The sequence below is a fragment of the Rhinolophus hipposideros genome (assembly GCF_964194185.1).
Source record: "Rhinolophus hipposideros genome assembly, chromosome: 19".
In the NCBI taxonomy this organism is placed as follows: domain Eukaryota; kingdom Metazoa; phylum Chordata; class Mammalia; order Chiroptera; family Rhinolophidae; genus Rhinolophus; species Rhinolophus hipposideros.
Genome location: NC_138065.1, coordinates 15,489,763 through 15,515,199, shown reverse-complemented (window position 1 = coordinate 15,515,199; position 25,437 = coordinate 15,489,763). Strand labels below are relative to the sequence as shown.

Sequence of the window (25,437 nt, the reverse complement as noted above, 5' to 3'; positions counted from 1 at the left end):
GTGGGGTCCATCTGAATCCACCATGGAGCCTGTGGACAGCAGAGATGCCAGGGCTCCACCAGAGATTGTCATTCGGTAGGCCCGAGGTAGGAGCCAAGTGCTTGGATTTCTCACAATTACTCCACCTGTGATTCTAACTCACACTCAAAATTGAGAACCCCTGGGCTAGAGTGTGGCATCAATGAGGCCAAAATTCCAGACTGCATCCCCGAGGGACTTCCATAGTTAGCAGTTCTGTGTGCTCACAGGCTACATGCCCATTCGTTAGCATATGTCTCACCACGGCTGGGCCAGTTCAGCTGCTGAAAGGAAGGGAGCAAATTACCCCTCCTCTCTTTCCACCTCCCCCACACACTATTAAATGGATGACCCCAAACATATGTCCTATTATTGGTGAGTCCGTGGCCTCACTTTAGCTACACAGTCAGAGGACATATTTTAAAAACAAATGAGAGAGACCTTGACTGCTATAGATGATTGTCGATGAAGATCAGACGAAGCAGGTGATCTGAAAAAGGTATCAGTTTAATGGAATTCGTGTTTAAGAGGGTGGGGTAGTTTTGCTTTTCCAGTAGAGTTAGAGAGATTAGTGACTTCACAATTGTTTAGAGTTAACTGGCAATACTTCAGCATTTTCCTCCTGCTTTTGTGGACATCATTTATTTATCCACCAGTGTGTAACATTACCTTAAAACATAATGTGCTATGGGTCTGAGTTCATCTGAAGTTCAGAGTGTTCCAACATATAAAATGAGCTGACCAGAGAGGAGTCAGAAGTTTTTTTCATCCAAAATAGTATCAACCTAAGTGCACCCAACAAGTGAAATTTTTGCAACACTCAGACATCTGATTTTTACTTGCCCTTTTGCAAAATCCATTCCTGTTTGCTTTTGAAAATAACTTTTAATTAAAAGCATCCTGTGGATTTTACACAGTGTTCAGTTTTCGATGTCAAAAAGCGGCTGTGTAATTACAGGAGGGTTAGTGGGGAAGTGCAGGAAGAATCATTTATGCTCTTGCCTTTTTCAAATGGAGCCCAATGGAGCGAGTTATATCACTTTGATTTTCCAGTAGGCTCACTCAACCTTTCTTCTTCTAGTTCCTTTTAGATGTGGTCATTTTAAGCTTCAGTACCTATACCTTTGTTCCATTCCTTTTGTTTATCCATTGTGGATATATCTATCTTTATTTTGCTTCATACTAGCAGATCTCTTGCTTCTATAGTGGATTAGGTAATCCAGCTTCTTCCATGGATTGGAAACATCAACTACCCTTGCTGTTTATCACTAGTTTTCCTATATCATAATGAAGATGTGTCTGATGGCATTTCGCTTAGGCAGTTGAAACCTGAAGGGAGCAATGGGCGTGTGGTATAATAACAAATAGAACAGGCCTTGTTATCTGCACAATTTAGCTTCAGTTCCCTCTTCTTTGAATTACAGTTGTGGGAAAACTCTGTTTCTTCATCTTTAAAATGGAGATGACAATATGGATTTTGCAGGTTTGTTTGTAAGTTAACAATAAGGTTTATAAAGAAACAGAGATACAGTAGGCATTTAATAAATTGTATCTGCTATCATGACTGTATATAAAGTAGATATACATCTATAAAGTTTATAAATGACACAAAGCAGAAACACCTACCTATTATAAGAGATAACAGAATCCAGATTCAAAATTGTTTCAACAAGTGTGACATTTAACAAGTGTGAAGACATAGTATTCAATTTAGTTTCCAAAAGTGGGCTACTAGTTTCCTAATTCAGAGCATAGTTTAGCTTCTTTAATTTAGTGTATTTTATCACAGCATTTGTCCCTGTCAACCATCTTTACCCTCCTGAAATTTCCCATTCTCTTGACCCATTCTCCTTATTTCCTTCTTACCTCTGGCTCTTCCATCTCTGTCTCCTTTATGTTCTTATCTGGCTCAGTTCATTTCTCCATGGTGGTTTTGCCCAGGTTCCATTTTCAATCTTTTGATCTTTCCATTTTGTATAATCTTTTATGGATTCTGCTACTGGTTCACTAGTGAACATTAGGTTCACATATCCAATTACTAACCAAGTATCACCCTGTAATCTTATACCAACATTCTAAAAGGTAACCCATCAAGTTTTCATAAAATTTCTGCCTTCAGCTAATTGCCCATGGTGGTGAATTATGGAATTATGTCACCATTTACTCAGACACACAAACCAGAAATCTCCCAGTGAACCATGAGCTCCTTGAAAGCATGAAATTCATCTCATTTGTTTTCACATCATTCATTCCTAGCACAGTACCTGCAAAACACAAACTGTGTATATTAATTATGGCATTCCACCTTCTTCATTTCAACAATGAAACACTGAATAAGGAAAGATCCTTCAGCAACAAAATCAAAAATTAATGAGCATTAAGTTGGGTCTCAGTTGTGCTTGAAATACCAGTGGGATAAGTGTGAACACCATAGAGAATTATCTTCGTTTCTCGTGCTGTCCTCCCTGACTATGTCTTGTTTTGTGCTGTTGATCCAGTCTCCCACTTCTCCATTCAACTCTTTCTCCTACACATGCTCTCCGTCCATCACCTGCCATTACACTATGTATGAAATCGAAAAAGACACATAAATGCAAATTAGTTTTTCCTTTTGCTTTCAGTCACTGACCATGCCTCCAAACTCCATTCTCTGTGTCCCATTGAGTAGTTATGACAACAGCTAGCATTTATCAAGAGCTTACCATATGCTAGCTCCCGCTAAGCACATTTCACATACTATATCATTTAATGGTGTGAGGGGTAAATAGTGAGTATCTGTTGTGCTACACACCCATTCTGAACTGAGGGTTCCACCTTCAATTAGCCCTGAATTTTGTTCTTTGATTCACATCTTTAAATGATCTTTCTATGTTCATTTTCATCAATGCTGGAAGAAAAGAATCGTCTTCCTGGTCTTCTTGTTTTGTGAACCAAACTAGTTCACTTCTGGAAGGGATCTTATGGCAACATCTTCTCCAGGCCCTAGAGGACAAGTTTTAAGAATAGCTGCTCCAACATAAACGACATAACAACCAAATACAATTTGTGTACACTTTTTGGGATCTGATGCAACACATTAACTGTGAAATATCTTTTTTTTTAATCACAAGAGGAAATTTGAATATGATCGTGCAATGTGAGATGTTAATTTTATTAAGTGTTATAATGTCATTGCAGTTGTGTATTTTAAAAAAAGTTCTTATCAGTTAGGGATGCATTCTGCAGATTTAAGAGTGAAAATACCTGATGTCTATAATATGTTCTAAATAGTCCAGAAAAAATTATAATATTTTTTATAATATTTTAAAATAATTATATATATTTTATATTGTAATAATTATAATATTTAAAAAAAGATAAAATGTGGCTGCGAATGATAGAAGACTGATGAGCAAACTAGTGATAATTGTTGAAGTTGGGGTATGGGTACAAAGTAGTTCACTATATTGTTCCTCTACTTTAATGTGTATTTGAAAACCTCATGTTAAACATTTAACAAATGACGGTTCCTGGTACCCCACTCCAGTTGTGCTGAATCAAGATCACTGGGAGTGGAGCCCTGGAATCTGCATTCTTAGAAAGCTCCCCAGGTAATTCTTTGGTGCTCTGAAACTTGAGAATCACTGGTTGAAATGTAAGATGGCAGGATCGTATCCATCTCTCGCAATACAAAAATTGCTACTGCCCACGATGTCCAAGCAAAACCTTAATTTCAAGGATGAAAAATATCAACACATCAATTTCAAAGATGAATAGTAATAGCACCAATTCTGCCACATAGACAGAACCAAGTTATAAGAGTTCAGAAATAAATCTGATCTATTTCATGAAATAGAAGATATGGTTTTAGAAATTACCTACTTTTTATTCCTAATGAAATAAAAGAGGACATTGTCTAGATTGAGCAAAAGCAGGCCTGGGTAAGGAGAGCATGCTACATAATGAAAATGACAATAACTGAAATAAAAATCTTATTTGAAAGTAGTAAAAAGCAGACCTGACATTGCAGATAATCAAATCAGCCATACCCAGAATACTGAGAAAATGAAATCATGAGTTTAAAAAATGAGACAGAATATAATGGGCATAGAGGTCAGTCATGAAGATAAAAACCTATAGACTCAACAAATGGATCAAAATGAATCATTGAAGGTATAATAACCTGTATTTTAGAATTCTGGGGAGAAAAAGACCCCAAAATAGCATCTGATAGAGTTTATCGTGGCCCAGGTAACTTAGCAATCAGGGCAGTGACACAGACTCTTTCTTGTTATAATTTTTAAATTATGGAAAATGGTGGTGATGCATTTCATAAGTTTCAGAGCAGAAAAGTTAGAATCCTTAAGCAGGAGTTAACATTACCTTTTCTCATTGTTCTCATCTCTTCATAGACTTGAAGACGATGGAACAACTCTAGTATTCCTAGGGTGCAATTGTGAGTTGTTCATATTAGAAGACATCCTCAGATGTGCAATATAATGGAGACTCTGTCACCCAAAAACCTGTTTCTTAAAATTATTAACAAATTTTACAATCATTGGTGAAAAATCAATGTTCATATATCCTCTGGATCATATTTTGTGATAGCTAATGCATCAGTCTTAAATTACAGTCTTTCCTCCTGATTTTAACATCACTGAACTCAGAGTGTATCTTCCAATCAATCGTATCCTACAGTTGCTGTTTGACAGGTGGCACTTGTGACATAGTTGTCATTTCCTGCATGTGCACAAACCAGCCTGGGATTCTTGTTGGCATGGCTGAACAAGGGCAGCCCCTTGATATTTCAAAAAAGACCATTTCAGGGCAATAAGAGGAAGGATTATGATTCCAGATTCTTGCTGAAAACCTTCTATTGACATCTAGTAAGATCAAGAAAATGTAAGCATCAAAACTTGTAAAATAAGTGTTAAGAACTTGGGAGGTGGAATCCTGCTGATGGTAAAAGTACTTTGTTAAGATTGTTGTTTTGGGTTATGGGTATATAAGGGTTATTATACTGCTCTCTCTACTAATATGCATCTTGGGAAAAAATTGAAATTAAAAGTCTTTAGAAATTGGAAGAAAGAGAAGGAGCAAGAAGTGGGAAAGGAGATAATGCATTCCCAATGTCCCCGATTGCTCAGAAGATGATAATTATGTAGAAAAGCATTGAGAGGGATAACACAGTGGTTCAAAGTGATTTAGCAAAGTCAATCTAACTATAATTAAACGTATATTTTTCTTTTTACAAATGCACAGTAGTAATGTATGGTGCAAATCTATACCTAGTTCTAGAGACCTTTTTATAAGTATAAGATAAAAATTCAAATAAGGAAGCATTTTGTCACAATTGAATTTGAAGCATTTTTTTCTTCATCAGTAGTACATACTTCTTATAATCAATGATGTATTAAATTCTATGAACTGTAGAAACAACTATTAATTATTAAGCACTTATCTTGTTCTCTGCACACTGTTTTAAGGACTTCCTGTGTCTTATTTGTTTCTTAAAAATAAGGTATTTCTTCTTATACTCACTTTACAGAAGAGGAAACTGAATTATGGGGAAGTTAAGTAATGTGTCCAACATCTTGCAGCTAGTAAGGAGCAGAGCCAAGATTCAAATCCCGGCAGTGGCCGGGCTCACGACCATTATATCACTGCCTCGAAATGTCTTCAGGATAAAGAGCATCTGGTGCTTACTTACATGTGTGCAGATAAGGAACAGAGGCCCAGCGCACTTCAGTAGCTCGACAAGAAGCATGCAATAAGTTAGTGATAAAATATAGTCTGATCTTATTCTATTTCTTTCTATCTTACATGACCTCAACAACCACAAAACACAAACGTTGTGAATATTCGAACTACACACACAAATCTCCCCCTTCCCCCCCAAAAAAATATTACTGTTATTTCCAATGTTACTAGCAAAATGAAAGTAAAAGAATGCAGTGAATTTTAAAGGAGAGTCGGGCCATTTATGTTATTTAAGCCTCACAACAGTGCTTCAGGTTACCATCTTCCTCTGTGGTGTAGCAGCTGGAGAAATGAAGTCTTGGAGAGGATAGATAACCAAGTTCCACATCTCTTAGGTGGCAGCATCCAAGCTTAGACATATCTGCCCACCGTCTTTGATTTTCCAAAGATAATTAAATACAATTGCCAGTCTCCAAAAGGAAGTTGTTGCCACAGCAGAGGTTGCAGCCAGCAGCTTCCATTTCAATTTCGCCTACAGATGTGGTTGGTCTGTCATGTGCAATGTTTTCTTTAAAAATTGGGGCAGCTTTAAATACTGAGAGATCACCTAAAATCTGATTTTTGTCGCTTCTCTGCAAAAATGAGAGACTGTGGAAGAACTGGATCTGAATCCCAACTTGGCAATAATCAGCTGGAGCTGACCAGAGGTTGCTCCCTTCATCCAGTGACCCGGTCCCCCCTCCCCCCCAGGCCCACAACACTGAATCCTTTTTACCCCACATACTTCAGAGGATAACTCTGCCTGCCTGGCGCCTCTGGGCTTTGAGTCTGTGACCTTGAATCTGCATAATTATTATAATTCAGACAGCTGTTTTCTTGAAACATAAACTATGACAGTGGCGGACAACTCTCGAGGTTTTTTTGTTTTGTTTTGTTTTTAAGTTAGAAGCAGCGATTAGATCTGGTTTGTGATATTCAGAATTACATTGGTAAGTGATCCATCTCTTCTTTTTAAATCTGGGAGTTATGTTTGTGTCTCAAAAATTAACAAATTTTACCTCTACTTTCACTTTCTGTTAATACCTGCAGTCACAACAATGTTAAAGTGTTACAATTTGTAACTAATTACAACTGGATATTTAAATAATATTAATATATTAATATAATAATATAATATATTAATATATTAATAATATTCTTGCAAATCTAGATTGTATTTTTAAAATGTGCGTCAGCAAACTTAGAATTTGAAAGGCTTTGGGGGAAAGGGAGTTTTATAAATCCAAATAACTGTAGTGACTGAGGGGATTTTCTTTTTCATTTTTTCCTACCTAAAAGCTGGGGGCTTTTTGAGATAAGCATTTTTTTTTTGCTTATAGAACTCCTATATTAGGCCCTAAATAGATATCAATATTAGAAAGAAAAGAAGTATTATTGATTTCTATTCAGAAGATCTCTATATGAACTAATTGTTGGTGTATTTATTTCTTTTAAAAAGTCAAATAACAGTAAAAGCACTAGGTAATGTTTAGATTCATTTTCATATTTACTCTGAGGGAGCAAGAATTCGTATTATCTTTGGAAGTCTTCCTATGACATTGTTTAAGTTGCTATTGCTACTTACCACTAATAAATACCATAGCATTCAGTAGCTAATAGTTAACATGAAAGGCTTGGATTTATCCTGGACAAGAAACAAAAGAAACAAAAGTAGAGGAGGAATGAGGCTAAGCCCCCCACTTTGTATAGATTAGGATTGCATTCTGGGTGAAAACTTCCACACGAAAATTGGTCTCATTCCTCTCCTGGTTTTCTCCAAACCCATTTGATAAAGGCCCATCATCAGTAAAAGGCAGGGAGTGGGTACCCTCAATATATGTATGCTCAGTTACAGTGTAAAAATGGTTCTACTGCACGAATACATTTTTTCTTGTTTACTTTCTCTCCAATTGTTGAAAATCTCCATTGGTGCCTTCTAATCTGCCATCTTGGACCTTCTCCTGAACTAATACATTTTGAACATTATAACACATATCAAAATAAGAGTTTTTAAAGGCTGAGATAGCATAAGTAGAAAAAGATGTTCCAATATTTTCTTCAGCTCCCCTAATGGGCCACTTTGTGCCATCTTCTTACTAGTGTCCATCCCAGTGTTTCCCAAAGTCTTGTCTATGCAATACCAGCTCAATGTCGTTTTAATAAATATATGACAGGGTTTAATTGTCAAGTAAGTCTAGGAAGTGCTAGATTAAAATTAGACAGGTTTCTTGCCATGGGACTTCTCATCTTTAATCTAGAATCCTATGGAGAATCTTTATGAGGGAGAGAACCTACAGGGATAATATTCTTCAGAGATCTCTTAGGTAAATCCTCCTCTATTCAAGTTTCCTGAAGATCATCTTCACTTGCCAGCTCATTCCATAGATTTCCCATATGTTCCCAGGAAGATCCCAGTTACCAATTCCCAATTTCTTTGTGTGATAAGCCTTTTATCTCACTGACTCTTCCCTTTTATCCTAGGACTATGTCCTCCGCTTTGCACCTAGAACCTAATAAATTTTTGAATAAGCCCTGTCTGGGTCTTGGCCTCAGCTCTCCTCTTGCCCACACAATTGGGGTATCTTGGCTTTAGACAGACTTGCCAGCCTAGCTTCACTCCAGGTTCTAGGATAAATCCTGGTCTTAGGTAACAGGGATTTAAAATAGATCAATTCCACAATTTGGGACTCGCCACAGATTCCCTCTTCCTGGCTTGTCCTGATTGTGTATAAGAACACCTGTTCTGATAACCTTCTTATTTCTAGGACCCAGTCCCCACTTTGTACTCCATTGGTGATTATCACCATGCTAATCTGCCTGGCACTTGACCATTTTAAGAAAAATATTTTAAACTCTCGTTAACAAAGAATATGATTATCAGGGAGTTAAACAAAAATTAAAATATCAGTTAGGTTTTATTCAGGAACTATTGTAGTGTACCAGTATTTTGATCACACACACACACACACACACACACACACACACACACACACACACACAACTTAGATTTGGTTCTATCCACATTCTGCCATTACTGATTATGCAACGTTGCCAGGTCACTTCAGTCCCAGTTTCCTCATCTGTAAAATAAAATAATACCAGTATATTGCTCATCGGATTGGTTTGTTTGCTTATTTGTTTTGAGAATCAAATGATTTAATAAACATAAAGTACTTGAAAGAGAATACTTAGAACAATCCTGGCACAGAATAGGTCCACAATAAATATTAACTTTTATTATTGTTGTTGTTTTAAATACATGCATTTAAGGTATTTTTCCTGAAGAAATTTGGGCCTTTTTTATAGTTCAATAAAAATCAAATTTGTGTGTTTCATTTGAGGCTTCAAAATTGCACACGTTGTTTCTGGTTTAAATTTTTTTAAGTATTGCTCCCTATTGATTATTCTTAGGATATGTCAAAATAGTACAGTTGAAAAGTAGTGTTGAGTTAACCCACTTTGGTCTTATAAGCTTGGATCCTCAGAATTATCCTCTCCATTTGTTTTTGTTTGCTACCTTTTATATGGTGTCAACATACCAGACTGCTCAGAGGCAGTCTCTCTTGGCAGAATGTTTCTTTTTAAAGGCAATACCACAAATGACTCAAACATATTCATCACTTCTTTAGGTTAGCTTGGTATATTTGTTTCGTTTTGTTTGAGATTTCTTTTGCTACAATAGTCAAATATGATTTGGCCATCATATGTTAATAAATTACCGTGTTTAAAGTTTGGCAACATTTATTGTAAAGATTGGGCTGTCCATTCAATAAGTAGTGTAAGTATTTTCCCTCACCCTGTAGGCTCATGAGCCATCAAATACTGTACTAAAACAATACTGATCCTGCAGCAAGATAAAAAAGAAGGCTAGCAATAAGGACAATGTGATTTTACACTTTAATATCTAATATTAGATCCAAAGTCCAATATGAAATAATCTAATATTTAAAATTCAATATCTTCTGACTTCCCAGTTCTGAAATCACTTGAGTAGACCAGTGCAATCCATTCAGGACAAATAGATTTTTCACTGATATGGTCCTGAACTGATATTGAAGAAGATCTGAAATTGCCTAAAATCAATCCTTATATAGGTTCCTGTTAGTGAGAGTTAACACGGCAGATTAATGAAATTAGAAGGTGAGAAACAAAGGAGACGTTTATTCAATAATTTTAGTCACGGAGTATCCTGGCTACTAACTAAAAAGATGTAGCCGATAAATAAGAGAGCTTTTTGCATTGGAAATTCATTTTTGTTTCCAAAATAACAACATAGACACTAGCAGCTTATTCCCACACTTAACCCTTCTTTCATGAGTTTTGTTTATTCTTTTCCACTATATTTCTTTCTGCTCTATCATCAAACATTTATCAGTCTTAAAAATGTGTTACTTGATCCTCTTCCCCATTTAAACTGTTACCCCATTTTCCGACTTCTCCGATGAGTGTTTTGAATCCCTGCTCTCCCCCCTCTTTTTTTTTTTTATTATTCCACCATTCTCTAGTAAAATGGCTTCTGCCTCAACCCTCTATTGTAACAAGTATTTCCAAGGTCATTGACAACCAATTTCAAGACAAATCAAAAAGATTTTTCTTACTCCTTCTCTCAATTCTCTGGCTCTATTGATCACACACACTTTTCTTTTTTCCTCCTGGCATTTTTAAAGAATATATATGTTTTTAATCTCTAGGATATGAATTACCTTTTCATTTTTCTTGGAGGTCAGATTAAATTTTTATTTCTCTCTTTGTACAAACATTCAAATATCTAGAGCACCCTGTATTATACCAAGGGTGCCAAAAACATGTATACATATGACTTGTATTCATCTTTTATCGGTATATATTGCGTATTAAAATTGTAATACAGTTCTTTTCCTTTCTTAAACTGTGTATACATTTTTTTGGCACCCTCTGTATTTTAACTCAACCAGGGGTTGTAAGCTGCCGATGTAACCAGCTCTAACTAAAGGGTATTTTTACTTTATGATCAAATGCATGGGCTCTTTCTTCTCCAAGGGGAGTTAGTTGAGCAATCCCTACGTAGTCGGTCCAGAATACATGACTCCAAACAGAGTTACACCACCCTTTACCCCTAAATTCTGGAATAACTTAATATTGAGGTTGAGAGATTTCTAATTACCTTTCTGGAGGCACATAAGTGCATCCTTATTGCAGTTTGATTTGTGGCCATCCAGTTCATATTCTTTTAGATGTAATCTTTGGAGAATTTTTTGGTCCTTGTGGCTTACCTCCCCTTGGCCTTCCCAACCATGAAAACCACAGGCTCAAATAATTCTTCAAAGACTCCTTATCACTCTAGTTTTCATCTTAGGCTTTGTTTTTATCAGCTGGTCAGGCTACATTTTCCATGGCTTCTGTTCTCATGTAACTCTTTATCATTATTATCATTACTGTTTTGTGTGTGAGGGGGTGGGGGGGAATCCCCTTTCCTGGACTTCTGCCCAAAGCAAACACATCAAGGACCTCAAGGACCTGTTGGCATCGACGGGAAATGTCATTTCAGTCTAAGCTGTGAGAAATACCAGGAACCACTGTGAAAGGTCAATTGCCAAACAGTTTCCTTCATCACACTTGGTTGACTGTTTAAGTCAGTATTGTCCAATGAAAATATAATGTAGCCACATAAGTAATCTTAAATTTAACGAAGATAAAAAGAAACAGGTAAAATAATTTTAATGATAATGTGTTATCTAATCTACTATATCCAAAATATTATCATTTGAACATGGATTAGTATAAAGTTATTGATGAGGTATTTTACATCCTTTTCTTTTTGTACTAAGTCTTTGAAATCCAGTGTGTAATTTGTACTTACATCACACTCATTTTGGACCCACTACATTTCAAGTGCTTAATAACTACTCGTACATTGTAGTTACTACAATGGCTTGTGGCTACAATATGGTGGCTTGTGGCTACCATATTGGAAAACATGGATGTGAACTGTTAAAAGTAAAAGGGAATTAGAGGTAGAAGAAAATGAATCTATATTGCCAACTATATTTCAGTTTCTATGTTAAGTGGGTTTTTTGTTTGTTTGTTTGTTTGTTTGTTTGTTTTTTATTAATGGATTAGCTACTTTAATCTTCACCTGGGAGTGAGATATATATAGTCTCTGTTGTATACTTGAGTAAACAGAGGCTCAAAATGTTAGATAATTTCTCCAAACTGATTTTGCTCATAAATTCAAGAGTGTGGATTCAGTCTCAGGTTTGATCTCTTCCCATCTGGGTTGCTTTTACATACACTGTATTCTGAGTTGGCTGGCAAGGTGGGAGGATTATGTGTTTTTCTAGATTGGCTGTAGCTACTATAACAGTATTGATACTGAGTGATAGACATGGTGTTCAGTAAGAGCCATCTGGGGATGTTTTTATATTTATTTACAAAGGGCATCCGGGAACTTGTACAGTTATATCATAAATAATAGGAATGGTGTTTCTGTATTTGGATCTCCAATAGAATGACTAATTCTATGTATTCTATGAAGAGATTCACTTTCACACTTCCATTTGATTAGCTCACTTTGAAGAACTGAGTGTTGAACTATTTGGTGGCACACTGGACCCTGAAAAGGAGGCTTTTATGAGATGATAAGTTGAAAAGTTCATAGTTAAGAATAGCAATGATAGTGATGATAGGGGTGATAATAAGAGTAATTGCTGGCATTTATTGAAGTCTTATTATGTGCCAGGTATCTTGCTAAGCTCTTTTTACATATTAGCTCATTTAGTCCTCACAAAAGCACTGTAAAAGTGTACCATTATTATTTGCATTACACAGATGAGAAAACCTCTGAGGCATAAAGAATTCATATGGACCCATTCTCCATTCCAAAAAGAGAATGTCTTCTTCACCTATGCAAACCTGAGATATCTTTGAAAACCCAAGACTCCAACTTCTAAATCATTTATAATGATTTATTAACTTTTATACCCCCTCTGTAATAAGAAATTTTTGCACATATTGTTTGCAAATTAGACAATTCATTTCTATATAACCTACTCAAAATAGCCCTCTATAATACATTTTCTTATTTTCAAAATGATACATCTCTCTCAGTTTTGTCTTGCTGCTACATTGTAGCTGATAAGGGAGAATCAAGCTTGTTAGAAATTAATCTATAACATGTAACATAATGCTTGGCACATGATAGCTGCTTAATATTTCTGTTACTTAATTTACTTTAGTTCCTGACGGTAGCTCTGGTAGACTAACAGCCACTCCAGCCTTACAAATAAATGAAGATTATATTTGTTGTTAGTAATATGCCAAGATAATTATGTGTCTGTTGATCTGAATAAAAATAGTTTGCATTTTAATGAAATATTGGCAAATTATAAATATAATAAATATTGGTAGATTCTGTCAATATTAGATATAGCTATATCTCAGGTATGAATTTGAGCAAGAAAATTGGATTTAGAGAAAATGTATTTCAGGTGGTAATGCTGAGATGGAACACCTTAGGGGGAAAAAGGGAGTGAAATTAATTGAAATGAAGGACTAGAAAGGAAGAGAGAAAACTTATTTTCGTTCAATAGGCCCTGGAATATACTACCTACATCCCAGACAGTGTGGACTGGATTTTATGAGCCTAGAGCCGATACCATTTTGGAGGCCCTTTTTTACAAACCTTGACTTGGAGAAAGTCCTGGAAGTGCACACTGTTCTCCAATAAAGTCCTGTTCCCCTCCCCCAATAAAATCTTGAGAGAGAGAGAGAGAGAAAGAGAGAGAGACAGAGAGAGAGAGAGAGATGTAAAACTATAAGTACACACTTAGGGACAAAGCCTGAGATGCTGTCTGTGTAATTGAGCAGCTCTGAGGTGTAAATTTCATTAGCTTCCTAATGAATCAACCTCTGGACCCAGGTAGAATTTTCAGGATCCCTGTAATCAGAGAGCCATTTAAGCTGCAGCACAATAAAGAAAGACCACTTCCTTTTCCGGCAAAATATGTCTGCTTCCTTGTTCTCCACCCATTTCCACTTGATCACAGCTTACATTGTTTTCAAGGATTTGCATGACGGAGACACTTCCATGCCTGGGCATGTAAAATTTCAACCACTCCCTCACTCACTGCTTCTTCCCTCGGTTTTATTTAGTTCTTCATAATTATCCAAGAACAAAATCAAATTCTTAGCATTCAGTGATTCCTGTAATTTCACAGGGATGCTTCGGTTAGGATAAGTAAGGCAAGATGAGGTGAGGAAAAGAGATCTTCAGTTCTAAAGCCACTAGGAGAAATACTGCTGTGAGTGATGGAGAAAAACGAAGACAAAATGAACTCCAGGAAAGGACTGGGACATAATTGCAGCTCATGCCATTTGTCTTCGTCCTCCAACCTCACCAAAAGTCCCAGTAACTATATCAATCACACACACAGCCACTCTGCACTTGGAGTTGGCCTTTTTGTTTTTTGTTTGGTTTTATTTTGTTTTACACTGTTTGTGACATCATACAAATTCCATCTACACCTTAGGGGGCTGAGTAGTTCTCTAAGCGTGGTTATCTATGTGATTCCCAATCACCAACCTGTGGGCAAATACCCCCCATCCCTGCAATACTTTCCAATCTCCTTAAGTTATCCTGTTCCTCCCTGCCTTCCTATCTTTCTGCTTTCCTTTATTTATATTCATAAAATTTTGTTACACCCTTATTATGTACCAATTCTTCTCACAGAACTCTAGTGGAAGAGACATAAAATAAACAATTGGAATTTAATATAATGAGTTGCATGATAATATATATGGTCTACTGTGTGGTGTGCGTGTGTGTGTGTGTGTGTGTGCACTCATAGGTTGGTTTGCTTGACTTATGAAGTATGACCATGAGTGAGTAAAAAAGAAATAAAATAAAAGCTACAGAGGTCAGATCTTGAAGGATCTTACAAACCATGGTAAGGAATACAGTAAGTAATTTGAACTCTACTCCTGAAGGTAATGAAAAATCCCTTAAAGAGCTTCAACAGGAGGCATGATACAGTTAGTGGATTTTAGAAAGATCACTAGCAGAGCTATGTAGAGAATAGACTGTAAGAGGACAATATAATATGGAGAGAGATCATTTAAGAGGCTATTATAGTAATTCAGGAGAAAACTCTTTAGTATTTAAAAAACCAAAGAAAGCATTGGTGGTGAGAACGAAGCTGTGGTGATGGGTTGCCTCTAGAGAGCTCTGTTGCTAAAGAGACTGAGGAAAAAGAAAGAATATGACATGATCCCCAAGTTTCCTGCTTGGGAAATGGAAGAAGTTGTCATTCTCAGAGTCAAGAAACATAGTAGGAGGGCATGTTCAATGCTAACTACTAATTATTGTGCACTCACTGCATGTCTAGGAGATGCTAAACACCTCACCTGCGTTCTGTAATTTTATCTCAAATTAACACCATGAAATACAGATTATTATATTGAATTTAAAGAAGAAGAAATCAAAAGTAGCTTGTCCAAAGTTACATAATAGCTATGGAGTAGAGCTGAGATTCAAACCTAGACAGATCTAACCCAGAGCCTTGGTTCTCAAGAAGCAATACACCGGTGTTTATCTAGACCACTGGTGTGGTCTAGAGGGTGTCTGCGGCAGAATCAACTAGGGTACTTGTTAAATTGGGTGCCTCGGTCCAACCCAATCTATTTAACCAGAATTCCTATGTGTGGTGTTGGACTCACCATGTATTTCCTATGTACAGTAAAGTTTACATACTACAGCAATACATAGTATATATTACAACTCAGTGGAAGGAGGATGACAAGTTCACTTTTTTTTTTTTTTAATATGGAGATTTTAGTGTGTGGATAATGCCACCCAGATTGCCATAGTGGTGGAGTGCAGCAGATATTTTCAGGCTGAATTTGCTGCTGGGATGGTTTAACTCACAATGCTCAGTCTTGGTAAAGCTATCCAGGTTTGTGTGAAGTACATTATATATGGGAAGGGTGGTGGAATGGAATAAATTAACACCATGCCGAGCCTTCCAGACTCTTCCTGCTTTGAACTCTGTTCAGTGGGTTGTGACACTTACTTCCAAATCTGCCCCAAGCATGAAATGTCTTTGTAGTTTTTTTCCCAAAAAATGCTTGCATATTCCTTTTGCATTTTGCTTCATAAAATGTCTTTTTTAAAAATATAAAGGTATGTTTAATTTTGTGTCCAGGGGTGAAATGGACACTCCAGGAAGTTGCACAATGTTGTTGGTGACTATTCACCCTCAAGAACACCCAGTACGCTCTCTAGGGGCGTGAGTAACCGATTTGAGAAACGTGTGATCTCCAGTACTGAACTGCAAGCATTTTTCTGTGTTGCATTATTTCTGTGTTCTTCACAATGTCTCTAACATAGTGGGTACCCAATCAACACCTGGTGAATTTGGAAGAGAGGAGTTTGAAGGAATAAGGAGTATGAGAAATCAGAATAGACTCACTAGAAACCAATCCCTTTGGAAAGTGTGACATTAGGAAGTTCTCTTCATGCTTCTCATGATGAAGTGATCACTTCAGCAGAGGATGGTTTGGTTTTCTTATACTCTCTTAAGTCTGGGGGCTTTCAGAAAATGGACTTCAAGTGGGTCTTGGACTTGCTTTCTCATGTGAGAGAAGAAGGAACTCGTTTGTGAGAATCAAGTCAGAACTCTCAGGATTCAAAATGCTCAGACCAAACCTCACAATATGTGACAGTATCAGGACTCAGAACATTCTCACCTTCATGATGTTTTAACTCCTTCAAGTTACTTTAACTTTAAAATGCAGACAGCTCATTTCAGCTCTGTGTTGTTAAGATTTAAATGTCTGTGTTCTGATCTGTTTCAAGACTGTGTATAAGAATATATTGTACCAATGATTTTAAGTGATATTTTTTTAATAAAATAAGATTTAAAAAAGCAGTTTTCCTACCAATTACAATAGTGTCATCTTACCACAGTGTTTTCTGTAGCCATTCACTTTCAAACCCACTTGATTCATTAATATTCATTGCTTCTTCGGTATATGCAAAGTATATATTTAGATTGCATTTGTGGCTTGTGGCTTGAGAATGTATTTGGCTCCTGTTTAGAAACTTGGTCGGGCTTCTTGACCTCTGCTGCCTTCATCCGTTTGAAAATCTTAACCATAATCCTCTGTGGGGATTTACACAGGTGTCTATTATGGCCTATAATCTGTGATATGGCTTCTAGTATTCCCATTGTAGAAAGGTTAAGCCCTCCTGCCTTTATTCCTGAGTAGAAAAGTTCACACGGTGTTAGTATTGTCAGGGAGCAGATTGAAACAAGCAACAGCTTCAATCAGGCCTTTAAGCCTGTGTTTATGCCAAGGAGAAATCTTTGTGATGAGCAAGGGGTTTTGTTAGAAAATGGAGCAGTTTTTAACTTTGGAGTTCAAAAACAAAACTCTTTATCCTGTTATTCTTAGAGTGGCCCTGTTTCCCAAACTGAAATTTGGAACTCCTGCTCTGACAAATACATAGGTACTTATGTCACAGCACTTTCAGAATATCTAAAGTTGGGACAGTCCCATAATATTCAGGCTATATTGTTACCATGTGTATACCCCACATTGGGACCCAACATGCCAGTTAACAGGGCAGGTTACAAATGAGATCACATGGCCATTTGTAGAGATTGCTACATTTTATGTCCAAAAAATATGTTGCCTTGTGGTCTGTACCTGTCTGAGGCCATACAGAGTTTATCCCCATAGCTGTGGTCATCAAGGCCTGTCAGTATGCATGGTGCTGACACTTATCTTGCAGATTTCAGAACAGATGTCCACCATCTTGGATTGGATTTAACCTCTGGTTCTGATTTCTTCCTGTTCTCCCTAATGCCAATGTGGGGACAGAGTCCCAGAGAGCAGTCTCCAGGCTCTTGGCCTCACGTGGAAAGGTGCTGGCTCAGGTAGTAGATGGCCGTCAGCTGTGGCTAATTAGCCATTCGCTGTAACCAGTGAGCCAATTAGCCATTGATATAACTGCCGCAGCTGTGCTGGGGTGTCAAGTCGAGAGTCGAGAGAGTCAATCGGTCGGTTGGCAGGCAGAGAAGCGGACAGCAGGTTGCAGGTCGTGTGAATCCAGCCTCCAGTGAGACTACAGTGGTATGACTCCCCTACCTATGGCTCCGTGGGTGTTCCTTTTGGGCCTCACCCTATCCTGCGTTCTTATGTGGGGAGCAGAACCAGAGACCCCTCAGGCCGCCTCGCACGACAAATGGCAGAGCGAGCAGGGTCTCCCACACGACAGCCTGTGACAAAGCTCTAAGACCTGAAGGGAGCTCCTCAACGTGACCAACAGACATTAGCTTTCAGACTCAGAGTCATCAGAGTGTCTTCAGAAAAATCGTAAAGGAGGGTTCTTTCCCAGGTAATAGCTGAACAAGAATCCAGGAGCAGAGAGAACTCAGGGAAAGCAGGAGTGACCATGAAGGGACTGGGACTAGGGTGCCGTCCACCAAAAGTTACACCTCTGATAGAAAGGGGCCAATCACCAGCCTCCCAGAAACTGTCCTTGCCTGGCTCCCAATGAGCTGTAATGAAAGAAACGAAAAGGAAGCCACCTCCTCAAGATGAGAGCCCATCCTAGCAGTTAAAGCGTGGTGCTCATGGTTCACCTCTCTGAGAGATGAGCGGACGACTGTGTGACCACTTTCTTCACCCTTTTAAAGCCATGCATTGGCAAAACCAGCGTGATACCTATTTCAAAGTCACAGTGAGAACAGGTTGGGAGTGCTATCCCAGAATGCTGTTTCTGCTCTGCTTGCCTTTGTTTGTTTGTTTTTTACTGTCACTTAGCAATAAACAGGCAGGGACTCGCCAGATGCAAATGGGTGAGGTAGCTCCGTCTCACTGTTTTGCACAATCAGTGTAAGTGTTAGCCCAAAGGCTTCTCACAACCACTTGGAAGTACCTGCATGCCTGCTTGGCATGGAACGTATAGTTCAGTAGCAAATCTCCCATTAGAATTCCCTACATTGCCAACTGTCATTCCCAATAGTTTGCCAATAAGATGGGAAGGGCAAGTTCCAAATGGTAGGAACCACAGGTATTATTATATTAATACTGCTTATGTAGGAGTTTCTTTCTTTTAACTCTGAAGGGTCTAGCACATCTTAGGGGAAAGGATATTCTTTTCAACGTGTCACTTGTTAGAAGAAAGGCACTTCCATCAACAAACAATGAAAGCATATCTCAAATATGATTTATCCCTTAAGTCCTGAAAGGGAAGAATAATAGCATATTCCACTTTGGCTACAGTGCTAATTAATAACTAACTTCAGTATTCCCAGAGGTAAAATATTAATGTTATTTTTTACATGGAATTAAGCATCACAATCTTCTTCCTCTTCTAATTATCATAAAAATATTTAACAACAATATCTGTTTAATTATTAAGGCATCTTTTAATGGTGTAAATGTTGTCTGCACAGTCATAAGTGTTTCTACTTTGTCCAGAGACAATCAGTTAAGGATCTGTTGCTTGTATGACTTAAATTAAGATCTATTTAAGGCTGCCTGCTGGCTATAAAATAATTACGTACACTTGCTAATGCCTGAATCTGTTGGATTTAGCAGCAAGAAGTATTCTTTGTTTTCACAAGTAGGGGGAAGTTATTTTTCTTATATAAATTTCATTGTTGATGATATTAGAGAGGATTAAGGTAGGGCTGAAGTAGTTGAAAATTTAATTAATCTAATCCCTTTAACAGTAATTGTTTTCCATTGGTAATTCTCTGTAAAAACAGTATTATAGATCACACCTAAGTGAAACAGTTACACTAAATATTTTAGCATAAAGTCTCTCTGCCAGCTTTTTCTTTCTAGAATGGTAACATTTTCAGCTTCTTTGGCTTTTCTTTTTTCTTTTCCTTTCTCTGTTACCTAAAATGCAAGGTTTCTGCTCAGGGGACTAGAATAAATTTTTTTTTTCCCTGCTAATTTTCTCTCAATGTCATTGTCTCTCAGTAAGTTATGTTCAAGGCTATCATATCATTAATCTAAAGAGCATGAGTACTATGAAATAAGAATGGTTCAATTGATTTTTATTTACTTGTTTATTTATTTTTGGTATTTACAGTCATTTGGTATAGATTCTCATTTGAAATGATTTGTTTATTCATCAATTTCAGTAAGTTGTTATGCTGCTGAAATTATCACTAAGTCTAGAGTCAGACAGATGAAGGACACAACTGTCATTGTGGTCAACCTCTGGTTATCTCCACTGAAAACTGGGAATTGTTCTTAATCTGCTCAAATGTCACATGTTGAGGAGAGACTTGCTCGGACCTCCCAATATAAAATTACAATTAGTATTCCTTCTCCAACATGATGCTTCCCTTTATTTAACAGGCTTTATTTTCCTGCATAGCGGTTATCAACATGTAACATCACGAAACATTAAATATTTGTTTACTCAGTGCATAGCCTCCAACTAAGATGGACGCTCTGCTGAAAGCAAGGATTTGAATTTGTTTACTCCTGTATCTTGAGAGCCAAGACAAGTGCCTTAAATATAGTGATATAGTGGGCAATCAATACATCATTATTGAATGCGTGAAGCTTTTCTCTCATTTTTCAGGTGCCTAAAGCACCAGATCCCTGCAAAGCAATGAAATTGTCTCCTTGTCCCGGCATGCATTGTGTTGGCTGACAACTTGATGTAAATGTAAGCATTTCTCCTGCGCTGACTGTCCTGCTGAGCCCCGGTGGAAGCCCTGTGGTGTACACACTGACACTGAGGGCTTGACGTGGGCATGTCTTCATTAAAGGACTACAGCTTTGGGTTGTGCAGTGCTGTTTGGCATCCACATGTTTACCATTTTAAGAGTAATATAAAGCAGAGAATCTCAAAGGATGCTTTACAGGGCACTAGCTATGTGCTATGTAAATAGAGGTTGCTATACCAAAAAGAGGCTCTGTGATCAGAAGCTTCTGAAACGAGGTATTGCGTGAAGCTAAGGAAGGTTCTTCACTTCATGGCATCTCAGATGTACGATAATGCTCATTAGGCCTCTCAAAGATGAGGACATCTTAGGCTGTGTTTCCCAAACTCACCTAATCTGAGACCCTTTTTTTCTACCAGACAACTCTGTTCTAAGACAGGGTTGCGTTACAGGGAATCCGCTGACTTGGAAGTTGAACAGGCCATGGCAGGGCAGGGGAAGCAGATCGTGGCTCTGCCTCTTACTCATTTCGCTTTGTGACCTTGGGCAAGTCACTGATGCTGCTTCATGTCTCAGGTTCCTCTTCTGTAAGGTAGGCATGGAAAGTATAAACCGGGATACTGTACTTAAAGTGTCTGACCCATAAGTGGTAAATAAACGGTGGTTATTGTCAACACCTTTTATTGAATGTACCTATGAATGCATTTTAGACAGGTATCTTTAAGTGTATTTTCTAAGACAGGTTTGCTAGTATTGACCTATTTCCAGAATCAACCTGCTGTGCCTCTTTCTTTATCTCAGCACCCTGTGCCCATCTGAGAAGCTCTGTGCAAATATGCTGAAGTCAAAGAAGTTCTATCTTTCAACACGACTTACTACAAATGTCTGATAACTCACTTGGTGTATCCTGCAGAGTTGATACCCTTGACCTCAAATGAAGATGCTTTTGTCAGAAGGAAGGAGTTAGCATCCAAGCTAATGATTGTGCAGATGGCGACGTCCTGATAGATTTTGAAGGGACCATATTTTTTCAGTAAATTTAAATGAAGGTGTGATTTGTGTAAATCTGACCCCTTCCAGTAAAATGTGCATTTACATATATTTAGAATTTATAAATCCTGTCAGATTCCACAATATTTATAGCCCTCCGTAAAAAGCCCTTGCCTGTTTGCAGAGCTTTGCATTTGGCTCTCTGGTATGCGTAAAAGAGTTTAAATAATAATAAATTTGGTGATTTATTCCACCTGGAACAGAAACTTATTTTACCCTCTTGGTGCGTTTTGAAGGGGATACTATAAATAGTACCACAAACTCTGGGATCAGGAATAGGGAATTGAAATTCGAGACAGAAATACAGAAACATTTCTATTATCACTGATGCCTTGAATGTATTTTTGAAACAGTTCTGTTCCTCAAATAATGTACCTTCTCTTCTTTCTCCTGCCCCATCTCAGTTATACTTGAGTCTCCCAAACCTGTTGCCAGCTCCAGGATTCAGTTGCATTAATGGGAAAGAGAGAGTGAAAGTATTAGCTGACTAGGTAAGAGAAAGTGGTCTCTAGGGAAGCCAAAGCAATTCTCCAATGTTCATCTTACATTTCACAGGAGTCAGCCGGTAACTGAGCATCGATGTCTAAAGTGTAAATTCATTATTTGAGACCCAGCTCATGCGTCCTGTAGGTATGATGAAAAACTCTCAGTTCATGAAAAAGGAAAAAAAAATCAAATTATAGTTAAAAGAAAAAGCCTAAAGACATTGTCAGAGGATCTATCCTTTCACCTATCCATGCTTTCAATTATCCACTACAGGATCAGAGAGAAATACATGAATAGTTGACTCCGAATGACCACATTTGTTTTCTTAAACAAAAAGTAAACAAAAATTAGGGAGCAAGTTGTTTGCCATAGAATCTACTGATGAAAATGGAGGGCAGCCACTTAGTGTAGTATAAATGGTGTTATCACTTGTGATCTGACAAGAAGACTGCTTTCTAGTTTCTTGTTTGAATGGACTGTGAAGGGAAGTAGGCTTTGTGAGAGGGAAAATAACAATAATGACCAACATCCATAGAGAGCTGACTGTGGGCTGGCACAGAGGGACACATCAAGTGCCCACAGCTCTTTGCAACACCCTTCTAATGTAGTACTGGATTTTCCTGTTCTGCTAAGTTATAGTACACACCCGCTCCAAGTCTTTCCTAAGCAGTCCTCTTGCCTCTAGCTAATGGGATGGCAGATGTTTGGACCAAGCCCCAGAGCCTGTAGTATACCACATTTTAATGATTTGTGGTGGACAAAGTAAATGTTTTAAAAGCAGGCTTTATGAAGCAGGGACCCAGTTAAGTGTGATGGATTTGAAGTAAACCAGAAAGAAGCTGAATGTTGCATTGGGGTATTGTTTCCCAAACAGGACACAGGTACCTACGGTTCATTGCTAATTCTAAAGCTCTGCTTGAAAAATGACTTTTTAAAGAACTGCGTTCTTGAGGAACGTCCTTGAGGCAGGGAGGAATTCCCTTACTTTTTCTAAAGCATCTTTCTAAGAGATGCCAAGGTATTGAGATGTTAGTTGCTCAGTGTCTCCTTTGTGCTTCCGGGACCACATTATAGGGATAAATGAACTGTGTTCATTTCTTAAAGCCCATGGAAGGAAACAAGGCAAGAAAATTGCCATATTGCTTCTTTTTAATTTTTTTTTTCACTAGAAGAATGCAGTTAGGACAAATAAAAATGATTACTGCAAACAGTTTTTATTTCCTTTCTTTCCTACCCTCTGACTCAGCAACAGCAATATGGCAAGACTTGTGTCAAACCCATGTCTTGATGGACCCTCTTTTGTTCTTCTTCCACAGGGTAACCCCTACATGTGCAATAATGAGTGTGATGCAAGTACCCCTGAGTTGGCACATCCCCCTGAGCTGATGTTTGATTTTGAAGGAAGACATCCCTCCACATTTTGGCAGTCTGCTACTTGGAAAGACTATCCCAAGCCTCTTCAGGTTAACATCACTCTGTCTTGGAGCAAAACCATTGAGCTCACAGACAACATAGTTATCACCTTTGAATCGGGGCGTCCAGACCAAATGATCCTGGAAAAATCTCTCGATTATGGACGAACATGGCAGCCCTATCAGTATTATGCCACAGACTGCTTGGATGCTTTTCACATGGACCCTAAATCCGTGAAGGATTTATCACAGCATACGGTCTTAGAAATCATTTGCACCGAAGAATACTCCACGGGGTATATGACAAATAGCAAGATAATCCACTTTGAAATCAAAGACAGGTTCGCATTTTTTGCTGGACCATGGCTACGCAATATGGCTTCCCTCTATGGACAGCTGGATACCACCAAGAAACTCAGAGATTTCTTTACAGTCACAGACCTGAGGATAAGGCTTTTGAGACCAGCTGTCGGCGAAATATTTGTAGATGAGCTACACTTGGCACGCTACTTTTATGCGATCTCAGACATAAAGGTGCATGGAAGGTAAGAGAACTTCTCTGTCTGACTTGAATGAGAATGGGTGTGTTCAAAGAAAATGCCAGTGTATCAGTCAAGCTGCTGTGCAATGACATTTGTCACTTTCTGCTGCAACATTTTCTCAGGAACTCCAGCCTAGAGGTAGGTTCTCAGGCATTTGAGACCCTTCTTACTCAGCAGTAATTTGTGATCCCAGACGTGCTGTCACTAAACCGCAACCTGGCAGAATTTCTTAGAATTTAAACAAAAGGGGGAAAGAAACATCTTAGAAAAGGCACTGAAAAACAAGAACTACATATTTCTGTTGTTGTCAAGTATAAGAGAAGGTTTCAACAAGCTACAGCTCTGTGTTTATGTTTTGTTATATTGCACCAAAGAAAGTTCTGGAAATGAAAGTTATATTTCTTTAAATTGATTACATTAGCACCAACAGTATTTAGGAAACATAATGCATTTGTTAAAATGGGGCAAGCAGTGCTTTTCAGGTTTTTGGATGTTACTGTTTTTAAAAGATATGCTGCCATTTAAAATATGGACCTGAGTTAAGCTCCCTTCATTTTGTGGGTCATTTATAGATGGACCAGAGTTTAAACATTAATGGTCATGGTCAGGCATACCTTTGATTTCAATAATATACGAGACAAAATTGAGCAATTTTCCAAGAATTTTCAAGATATTTAAATGAAAAACTTGAGTAATAAGAACCAGGACTGCCAAAGTAGAGATTTGCTACCAGATTTTTAAGTGTGGTATGTTATCAAAATAACCAACTGAGGGCAGTGGAAGCATGAGATAATGAGTTGGAAAAACTAAAGTTGAGTGGACTATGAACCAAAATGGAAAAAAAAGAGACAAAAACACAAAGCAAAGCCAAAGAATAATCATTCTAAACATGGCAACATCACTTTAAATCAGAATATATGAAGATCAGAATATAAATGGTATATAAATGATGTAGGTCTAATTAAGTAATCGTAACATTTAAACAAATAAAGCAGGATTCATTAACTGGTAGCCAGCAGCCCATAGGGCAGCCCAGTCCTCAGAAACGGGTGAAGTGTGAGACTCCCTGGCCTTTCAGAGAGTTGTCTCAACCTGTCTTTGATAATAGTGCTATTATATTTGTGCCCTAGAAGGAAGAAGAGGTCACTGCTATTAAGGAAAGGGCCTTAGTGGGCACACACCATGGTGTGGTAGGCATGACCTCCACATGGTGGCAAAGGTTTCAGAATCATGCCTGTGGAAAGTAGCAGGCATGGGTCGCCAGCCACCAGTGACTCACAGTTTTGTTCTAGTTTCATGTTCCTCCTGGAAGAATCAAGAATATTTAGCAATAGAGCCTCTTTAAAAACTTTTAATCAAGGTCTTTGTGATGTATGATAATGATATTTTTAAAGCAAAATAGTATTTCAGAGGGAAATATGCACTGGTACACTGTTGATCTTGTGGCTTCCTGAGTATAGAGGGCAGTTCAGGTGTGAGAGGGACCACGGGAGTGCAATAGGAAGCTGTTGCCTTGAACATGAGTCTGCTATTTATGAT

The 25,437-nt window shown here is 37.9% G+C and overlaps 1 protein-coding gene across 10 annotated transcripts in view; it reads left to right on the top strand.

Moving 5' to 3' along the window:
* NTNG1 (netrin G1) overlaps nucleotides 1-25,437 on the top strand; it is a 306,932-nt gene that overhangs the window by 143,588 nt on the left and 137,907 nt on the right. For all 10 annotated transcript variants that reach the window (XM_081025814.1, XM_081025816.1, XM_081025818.1 and 7 more), the window contains one exon: nucleotides 23,261-23,901. In XM_081025814.1, coding sequence (XP_080881940.1) covers nucleotides 23,261-23,901 — 641 coding nt within the window. The remainder of the gene's footprint in view (nucleotides 1-23,260; nucleotides 23,902-25,437) is intronic.